This window comes from Pygoscelis adeliae, unplaced genomic scaffold, assembly GCF_000699105.1.
Source record: "Pygoscelis adeliae isolate BGI_AS28 unplaced genomic scaffold, ASM69910v1 Scaffold358, whole genome shotgun sequence".
Classification (NCBI taxonomy): Eukaryota; Metazoa; Chordata; class Aves; order Sphenisciformes; family Spheniscidae; genus Pygoscelis; species Pygoscelis adeliae.
The window spans coordinates 1,449,534-1,459,988 of NW_008825429.1; the positions used below are offsets into that span (position 1 = coordinate 1,449,534).

Genomic DNA, 10,455 nt, shown 5'->3' on the forward strand with positions numbered 1-10,455 from the left:
AGGTTTTGTCCATTACACTTCAGTGATAAGTTACATGACGGGTGATTAATGTGTATAGACTTGCAAGAATAAATAACACTTCAAACAAAGCACAACTTTCTTCTTCTTTCCTAGAGCTCCGCTGTACCCCAGGGCAGTTTGCGTGTCGGAGTGGTACCATCCAGTGCATCCCTTCAAATTGGCAGTGTGATGGATGGCCCACCTGCGAGGATGAGAGTGATGAAGTTGACTGTCCAGGTAAGTAAAGCTGAGAAGACTGCTCATCCCAGCGTCAGCTTGTTTTGCAGCAGTACTTTGACTCTTTAAGATTGCTTGCTTATTTTTATTTGAAAGTGGAGATTGTTTGGTAGAACTGTACCCATTATTAACAAACTTTGAGTTGGCGTCTCTTAATTTTATGCAACTAACGCTATAAACAGTTTTTTGCTTGTCTGAATTATCCTTTGATTCTTACAGTCTGAGTAGGTATCCTGGAGATGAGGAGAGTTTGTAATCTAAAAAGAGACTTTCATGACAAGGAAAAAATCATGTTGTGGTTAAACCGAAATGATACATAGGCCTGTGGTTAAATTCAGAATTACTGTTTTGGTTGTATGAGTATATCACTCAAACTATGCTGGGTGGCATTGTTGGACTTAGGTAGAGAGCTTGTTTTATTGCTCCCTGTTCTGATTATGCTTCTTGTGCTTAAGCGGAGAACTTTGTTCTGCCAAACAAGCTGGTGTATTTACTCTTCATAAACTCTTGTGATCATATGCTTTCAGGAGCCTATCACCAGCAGTGGTTCTCTGCTAAAGCTACTGGATACTGAGCTGGCTTTAAAAAACAAGCAAACAAAAATTTTTGATTTTGAATATATGATTGCAATTTTGAACGTTTTCATTTGTTCTTGACAAACAGGCCAGTGCAACTTCCCCCAAAGTGAAGGGACCTGTAACTTTTTTTTCTTTTTTTTCCTAAGAACAATGAAGCAGGAACTTGAAGGCATGAATTCAACTGTGGCATAATTCAAAACTTTTATCTCTACAGTGTGAATAAATTACATTCAAAAACTGTTTTAAGAAGTTCTTTGCCACTGAACTACTTAATTTGCTTGGGAGAGAATCACATGAATTTTGCGGCATTGTCATCACAGCATTCAGTCTGTCATCATTCTGGGTTTTGAGCTATTTTAGAAAGGTGCTACAAAATAGTAACATTGGTATTTTACAGCAACAAGCTCTTCTAAATATTCATATTTTCTAGTGGAATTAGAGAAATCTAACGCTCAAACTTTGAAACTGTGCTATAGTTAGCCATCTCCCCAGTGCGTGCTACATACAAAAAATTAAAAGAATGTGTTCATTGCTCTTTTTAGAAAGCTTTTGGCTAGTCTGTGTGAGTGTATGTATTTGCAGCACAGGGGAAAAAACTGTTGGTATTCTTCTGACATTGAAATTTAAGCTGTGCCATTGATATTCTAAGGATATTCTTTATGATGTGGATGTCCTAAAGAAAGATGCTTTTATAGTTGTGCTGTTATTATTCCTCCTTTTTAGCTAACTTTGGCCAAATGTGAAAAACTAGAGAACTAATAAAATTCTGGACATTAATGGAAGTCAATAGCTAGGGGAAAGCAGAGTCACGTTAATGTTTGGATTTACTTAAAAAGCACTGAAGGCTTCACTTGTGGGAATATTAGAACATCCACATTAGTAGAAAACCGTATTTTTATCTTCTCTTGTTGCCTGGCATGTTAGTCAGCAAATTAAGCATGGAGGATGATGTTGACTCAAGGACTGGAGTTACAAAGAATATTTGGTATACGGCTAGGAAGAGGATTTTATGAAAGTAACATTTCTCAGTAGATAGACTCTGCTTTTGTGCTTGGGGTGTAGGTCTCACTGGACTGTCTGGCCTGACATGATGAGAACAACTTTAGGTTAAGAAATGAAAGGAGATGTGTGGGAGAGACTTGATTCATCGCCATGTCTGTACACAGGAAGAGGAGAATAACATACATAAAGATTACTAGAGGGGTAAATGATGGACAGCATAGAGAAGGAAAGTATTCCACTTGATGAGAAGAGTAATTGGATAAGTAATTGGTGAAAAGGCTGTGCTCAGTAAAACAGCCAGAAAGCTGGGTGTGGCATTTATGAAAGAACTGAGATATTTGCACAGTAATGCAAGGAGTGTAGCCAGCGAACCAGAGGAACAAGAAGTACTGGTGTAGGATGTAAAAACTCTATTATACCTGTAACAAAAAATTGGTGGGATAGCGTTGTGACCTGAAATGGGTGTTGAAGGGCATGCGTAATTCAGAACTGTCAAGAATAAGGACAGGTTGGTGTGCTGGAGTGCATGTGAATGGCGTGCTGGAGTATAAAAAGGAATAGCATGAATGAATGTAAATCTGAGGCCAGAATAAGTTTTGAAGAGCACGGTTTTCTTATGTTGGTGAAAGCGATACAGATGTGACCAGTCATAGGAGAGACTAAGTCCTGGGACGTTGACCGGGGAGCTAATGCTACTAATAATAGTAGCACATAGTCATACTCAGGAGTGATAACTTTATTCTTTGGCCACTGAATTAACAAGAAATGATGCAGCTTTAAACTTAGAAAATACCTTTGGATTTAGATGAGCAATCATGAGATGATGCAGCTAAATTTAAATACTTTTTAATTAAGGTTCTTAATTTCAATAAAAGCAGACTGAACACTAAAAGAACTAGTTAGTGAAGCCACCTGGACTTGTGAAACTTGGAGAATTAAAATATCTTTAAATTAAAAGGTATGAAATCTCTCTGAAGCATGAAAAGAAAGCTTGCAAGAAAGGACTCTGAATCTGGTTGAGAAGCTTGTTACTTTTCAGCCTTTGAGCTACTAATGGCACACTCTAACGTGAATAACTTGGAAAAGATCAATGGCAGTGAATTAGGGTTTTGTGGTGGTGATGAAGGTGTGTTTCGATGACTACTTAGTCATGTTGGTATTTTCAAAGGTTTAATACAAAGCCATTTAAGTTATTTGGCACTGTTGGTTTAGTTCACCTTTTTTAGGCCTGATTTCATTCATGTTAGTAACAAAGCTCCTATTAAGATAAGAGGATCATTAATTAATAAATTAGTTTGGTAATCACGTGTTGTCTGAAGTACAAGAAACACCCCAAACCCTAAGACATTTTTGTTAGAATAATTTCTTCTGGCATTTTTTTCGGAACACAATTAGGTAAGACATTAATTCATTGACAATCTGAATAAGTGTGTGAAATGCTTATTTTTGCTAGACCATATATTTCTCTGAAGATAGTCATCATAGCTGTTTTTATTCTTACTGTTTCTTTTCAGAATGACCATTTTCCTTTAAAACATGGAATTCCTTTCAGTCCCAAACTTGTGATGTGTAAAGTGCTCTTCCCCCTGCCCTTCCCACTAGGCACACAAATGTTAGTGGAACTTGCAGCAGTGATTACCCTCAACTCATCTCTCTGGTAGACTAAAACCAATGGCTGCTTGCTCTTGTGAGCGTACTAAAAATTACTGGGAGGGTTTATGTAGCATATGCCGGCAACTCTCTTCTACTTAAGCAGTGAAGACTCATGAAATTTATGTACTGTTCCGTATCAACAGTAACTGATCCTAAAAATAGTTTATCACAAAGTGGTGTATTCTGTGGAATGGTAGAAACAGGTATTAATACATTAAATAGGGACTTTTACAAATGGGAATTTATTATTTCTACTCACTTCCTCTTATGTTTCTATACAAGGAGTCAAAGTAGTAACATAACTTTTCCACCTTTATAAAAGGTTTGTATTTACACCCCTAAGAAGGAGGGGCTCTGCAGTTTGCCTTTTACTGCTCATTGGATTTCCAGCTTTGCTTCCACCAGAATATCAGATCAGCTTCTCCAAATATGCTACATTCTTTGCAGGCCTTCTGGTCAAAACTTATTTTCAGCAGTACAAGTGGAGCAGGGTTTAGTATAGCGCTGGCTGTTTACATGTGGTTTTTTTCTTATGCTACAGGCTTGATGTTTGTTTCTGTTACGTATGAACAGAGAACGGATGTCTTGAATTCCAGTGCCTTTCATAAATCCTATGCATACCAGTTTTTCAGCTTGCAATTATATTGGTGATCATTCTGTTTCCTTCCTTCATTTATTTATTTTTTTTAAAAAGGGCATTCTTCCCAGGAATAAGTGATCAGATTGTGCCATCAGCTGTCCTTGGGCTTATCCCAGCATCTGAATTTGAAAACCTTCAGCTCACCCCGTAGTGCGCACACCCTTGCCTAATGCCACATTCTTCCTTTATAAGGTATATCTCAGTACTGTTTTCTAGACCTGCTTGTTCAGAAACAAGAACACTGGAAAGTTTCAGCAAGGTGAATGCTTAGGGTCCGTTGTCGCCACACCCCCCCCAGCCCTGAGGCCACAATCAGCACTGGGCAGCTGGCCATCCTGGTGGTAGTGGTCCTGGGGCAGCAGTTGCAAGCAGTGGCTAGCGGTAGTATGAGCTGCCCTGCAGTTCCGTGGCAAACAGTATGATTTTACATGTTTTTATGTCGAGATTGGGAGCCTAATTTCATACAGAAACGATCTTGCTAGGAAGCTAACTGTAAACGCTGATCTTGAGCAATGTGATCTTGTATGCTGTTCTTAAGGACTTCCCCAGATACTGTATCAGGAAGAAGTGTGCAGATTTGGAGATCACTTGCCCCAGCACATACACACTATATCATCTTTGAGTCTGCAAAGTCTCCTTTGTGGAGCCAGCTGAAGGTATGGCCAGTAGCTGATAAAGCAGCAGCTGCAGCACACTGTTTTGCAGTGATCATAAACAGCTTTGTGTTTTGTTTTGCCAAGGATATTGTGTTTGGTTGAAGTGACTGTTGACATCTGTGCACTTTTTAGTACATCTCTTTTTTTAAACCTAGGTAATAATGATAAAAATCTCCCATCATTTCCACGCCTTTTCTGAGCCCTTGCTGAACTCCTATATAATGCATCCTTTTTAACCTACCTGGTGCTGTTTAAATTATAAGCTCTTTACTGTCAGTCTATTACTTTGAATAGTGCTCAGCACAGCAGGATGCTGTTCTTGGTTGGCATCTATTTCCTAGCATAATACAATTGATAACGCAAAGCATGGAGCTGCTTGATCTCAGAAGAATCACTCTTCTCTGGGGACTTCTGAACTGTATTTCCAAATCTTTAGGCACAAAACTGGATTTAATCCTGAAGTTCTCTCACCTCTCAAATTACCAGGTGGAATTAAAAGCTTTCCAAGCTTTTAGTAGGTAATATACTGGACAGAAAATTTGAAGCTTCGGGGACAAGGCAGATTTTTATGTAAACTTTGAGAATCTGTGTGTTTAAACAGGATCAACTCAAATCTTGGAACAAATAAGATATGACAAGACCTGGTTGCTTCACAAACAGTTTAATTTTGACATGATTTGACATAGTACATTCATCCTCGTGAAGGGTTTGGCTTGAGTGACTTGTCATCTGTGACACATTAACTCTGGAAAGTAGTTCAGCTCCCCAAAATCCAATATTCACCCCTTTGAGTCCTGACCCTACAAGGACCTCTCTATATTACAGTCAGTGTCTTCTGTCTGCTTGGCCTTTTTTTGGTGCAAAGCAGGCCTTGGCGTGTGTGGAAGATTGCAGTTTCTCTTCTAGCTCCTCTGAACACAGTTTTCCATTTGGCATCATGTTTGTTCCCCCATGCAGTGCTGCTCGGCATGTGTATGTTCTAGCCTGTTCCTGTCTCAGCTGGTGCCAGCTCTCACTTTTGTGTGGTCTCAGCTCCTCGGCTTACGTTCCATTTGCACTACTTGGCTTTTTGCTTCCTTTTACTTGGTCCAAATGATGGATGCACTGAGTGGGATGAAAAAGGAGCTTTCTGCTCTGCTTGTGTGCTTGGCTTCCCCTAGTGAGACACCGCGTGCAAAGAAAGCATTGCTTAGATCCTGTGGATAAATGCTGCAGAGTAATCTCCGTGGATGTACGCAGGAGAGTATGGACAACATAACTGAATTCCTTCCAGCCTCTATGAATAATGGGCAAGCTCATATTTCTTTCAGACTTTAACTTGACTGCATTTGTCCCCTCCGTTTTTTCTGTGTGCCCAACAGGAACAGCAAAACTTGTATGCATGGCACAAAGCTTTTTCTGTGAGTTAGCAGGGCTGTGTTATGCAGGCTGCAGTGACAGTGCTTGTTCAACTAAAAGGTAGTTAGAAATGTAAGCAAAATTTCTTCCCCTTCCAATCTCTTAATTTTTGTTCTGAACAATTGTTGAACTGTTTTGATTCAGGTCTGCAAAAGTTTACCAATATAAAATGTAGTAGGAGCCATCCAGCATGGCAAACTTCCATTCTGAATTGGTAGCTTGAAGTTTTAAACAACTGAAAATAGTCACAGAATCAGCAGCGTTGGGCAACTTTCTTGATGTATAGCACTATACTTAGACTGTGATTGTGCTAGGGTGAATTAGATAGCAACTGTAAATTGGAAGGAGCTGGGTGAATACTAATCATGACTTGATCCATTTGGAAACAGATTGGAGGATGCTCGTGTCCACCACTCTATAGAATTCGAGGGGAGAAAAAAAATTGCGCCCCATGAATTTTTCCTTGAACTCATTTTTCCCTTTTCCCCATCAACTAACAAACAAATTACATTTCTCGTATAATTGTACAAAGTCAAAGGAAACAGAACTATCTGTCTTGGCCAGTAAAAATACTACTGTTGCTGTTATTGCTTGTGGTTGTAATATTTAGAAGAATAAAGGTTTTGGAAAATAGCTGATCTTCCAAAATTTTACGGCTTTCAGAATGTTAAGTATGCACATAAGCAATAAAAATGATAGCTTTTCCTTTCTGAAACACTCAAACATGGTTAGGTTGTGATCTTTTGGCTTAGGTTGTTATCTTAAAGCTTAGTCCATGGTACTATTAATTTATTTTTAAAGATAAAAATATTTTTATAAAGGAAGCAGGAACAGCAAAATACATAGAAAATTCTTCTGCAGAGTATTGAAAAAGTACAATAGAAAACCAGTCCAATTACACCTTTGCCACCAGAATCTGCAACGGCTTTTCATGGCAGTCAAGTGACTTAGAGGCTTGTTAGCATCCCTTTCTTTATTGCCCTGGAAAAACTTGTCGTCGTTGCTTTTCTCAGAGACCAAAAATTCAGGTCAAATAGAAGCAACTTAATATTTGAAGAGCACCAGTTTATTAAGCAGCTGTCAGTGTTGGGCTTGAAGGAGAAGTGACTTGTGGTGGCTGCTTTCTGCCTCTTCAGTCCTGCCTGGTTTCAGCAGGGAGTCTGCTGACACGGGCAGATGCTGAGGAAGGAATTGAGTGTCCTGCTTCCTGGGTGAGGACTGATGGAACTCACTTTTTGTGGGATCTGTGTAGCTATTTTTCAAAGCAACTGGCAGAAATTCTGTCAATTTAAGATGTTAGCCCAAGTAACCCTTTCTTAACCTCGCATGTTAAAACCTGTGAACTTCTGTTTTATTCCTGGGGGAGGGAAATTGTTAAGTCCTTGTGGGCGTTCTGTTTAGCCGTCGAGGGTCAGCCATATGGTGTTGCATCTGCTCTCACTTCTGAAAGGGAACGAATTTTTTGTGCGTTTGGTTCTTACTGGTTCTTTGGGTTTCGTTGTTACCATTTAATGCCATGGGAAAATAGAGCTTCCCATGCTGGGCTCAGTTCATCTTTGATAAAGCATTCTATATTAGTTAGCGTTATTTTTAAAGTCTTACTATAATTAAAGATTTGCTTTTTTAGTGTCTCAGTATTGCTCTGGAAATCATAGTGTAAATACTGCTACTGAACTGTTAGGATTAAGAATAATCAAATTCTAAAACTAAAAATAGGTTGGCCTTTAAAGTAATGAAAAATAATCAGTGATCTTCACTGTCAAATTATTTTACCATTTAGTGTCCTTTGAAATGTACACTGACTGAATTTCTTGGCACCAACTTCTTGCCTGTGATAAATAGCTTATTCTAATATTGAACAGTAGGATTACTACTTTATTCCTGTAAGGCCACGTGAGTGTATTATGCACAGCCATTTCTTAATGGGTGATCTCTATAGACATGTAATTCCTAGGATAATGTGATAATTAAATATCCCTTGCTTATCCCATTAACCCAGGGCAAACTCGGTATGCTAGAGCCAGATGAATGCAAAGCTACTCTGCTGTTTATGGGCTCCAGCTAGTGATTTTTTTTGCTCATCAGTGCTAACATTTGTTTCAAGGAGTGCGTTGTTTGATGGTGGGTCTTCTGGAGGTCTTTCCCCCCAGGTAATACAGCGAACAGTCTCCAACTCTGGGTTTAAATTATCATGAAATTGCTGTGGACGTCTTGCTTTTTAAAGATAGTCTGAAAGAGAAAGTTTTAATGATGTAGTTTTGAATGTATTTTCAAAAGATGTAGTTAAACCTGTTGAAGAAGACTATGTAGCTCCTCTTTATTTGGGACCATGACTGGTTTATTTGGTTTAGCTAGGCTCAATAGAGCTAATCAGCTTTAAAGGAAAATAAGCTGATTTTTTAATGAAGAAATGAATGTCTGCATAGCTCTTTGTGCTGGTTAAACTCTATTACCTTTAATAACATCTAGTAGTGTTAAATAACATACTAGTAGATATTTCTAATGCTTACATTCTTGGGTTCTTAATTTTTCTCTTTTTAAGGTTAATCCCTTGTTTCCAGATTAATCTTTCTCGGTGCTCATCTCTGCCTTTCTCAAAGGTTTCTCCCCACCACTGTGCCAGCCTTTCTGCTTAGGATCTTGTTAGTTTTGCTGGCTACGGCCCATCCTGTAGCGTCTCCACCTGAACTGTGCGCTCCTTATTTACTCCTGGTAGGCATATGGAGCCTCCCAGCCCCTTTTCTGGAATAACGTCTTGCACTGTGTCCTTCCTAAATTATTGAATCCAGTTGTGAGGTATGCCCGTTAGAAGCCCTGACACTGAGATGAGGGTGTGTATGTTTTTTGTTTCAGAAATAATGAACTAACATTTCCTTTAGAAGCTTGAGAGTGAATGAAAAACCTTGTTCTTCTGGCTGAAGATAGGTTTCCTTTCCTGGTTTTAATTTTGTCCTAGATCTCAGAGAATGTGTTGGAAAACGTATTGGAGAAGTTGTCTTATACCCTTGAACACACAACTGAGAAACAAAGCAGCTGGAGAGTGGGTAGTTCTGTAAACAGGAACAGATAAAACGGACTGGGGATGATGCATTTGCTGCAGCGATTGAAATGATGAGCGTCAAGTCCTGTGTACAACTGCAGGCTGTTGAGAATCTGCCAAAATATTTAGCTTACTCTGCAAGACTCGTGTAATGGCTTGTTGGTTCTTTTCAATTGTAGGTATTTCAGTTATGTACCATGTAAAATGGCCAAGGTGTTATTGCAGGGATCTACCATCTTTGTTTACCTATGTTATTTATCATATATGTCTTGAATTAAAACCCAGAGAAAGTTTAATAAAATGAAATCTGCCTTTGCTTGCATCTTTCACCGGTACTGACTATTTCTTCTGGTCCCCAGGCTTGACAGGGGACCAGCGAACTTACCATGGGAAGGAGAATGTGGACTCCAGGCACAATCGAGGGAGAGGAGGAGAGGCAACCCGCTTTCACACCGTCAATGTGGCACAGCCTGTCCGATTTAGCAGTAAGTTGCAGACTGGGAAATCTGGGCCATCTTTCTGCTAATTAATTTAGCAATTTAGGCTATTTTTTTAAGGAGAAATTAATAGATTTTTCTCTTGCATAGCTTTTTGACCAGATTTTATTCATGTGCAGTGCTTTTTAAGGTTTTTGTACGTTCCTTTTCTATGTGTCCCATTATATTGCATAGTTTATATAGCAGGCCAATACATGCAAAGAATTCTACTTCCCTAGTAATCCTGGTTTTGTGAAACCAGAGGTGCAATTTCCTGTTATAACTCATTGCGGTTACAGAAAACTAAGCCCATGGTTTAAGTGATGGTTTCATCCTGCAGCAGGGGTGATAGTCTAGCCCTTGTCTCTTGATGTGAGCTTGCATGTAGGATTGTTCCCCTGGAAAGGGGGGGGATGGGGGGACGGACCAAAATTGATTGCTCTTGATTGAAGTAATTTGGAAGATGATCTTAAAGACGTTGCACTATTATTAGTTAATTAAGTGCATCTCTGATGTTGTGAGTTTTGTATCCTTTTTAATAGGAAAAATATTCTTTAGGGATAAAAATATTCTTTAGGGAGTGGGGAACTTAAGGAAATTCTTCACTTGCTTGTCTGAAGACAGTCTGTCAAGGATGTAGCACTTGAATGGGTTTCGCCATGTTACTCCCACCAATCAATCAGGAATCTTCAAAAATATCACTTCAATGTGATCCTGCCCTCTCACCTGCAGCACTGCTAGTGCCACTGTCGGCATCCTAGTCCCTGCCTTATCG

At 39.2% G+C, this 10,455-nt stretch overlaps 1 protein-coding gene across 1 annotated transcript in view; it reads left to right on the top strand.

Annotated features, from left to right (window-relative positions):
* Nucleotides 1-10,455, top strand: part of DGCR2 (DiGeorge syndrome critical region gene 2) — a 54,028-nt gene that overhangs the window by 28,524 nt on the left and 15,049 nt on the right. The window contains exons 3-4 of the mRNA XM_009330844.1: nucleotides 115-237; nucleotides 9,564-9,689. Of these exons, the coding sequence (XP_009329119.1) occupies nucleotides 115-237; nucleotides 9,564-9,689 (249 nt within the window). The remainder of the gene's footprint in view (nucleotides 1-114; nucleotides 238-9,563; nucleotides 9,690-10,455) is intronic.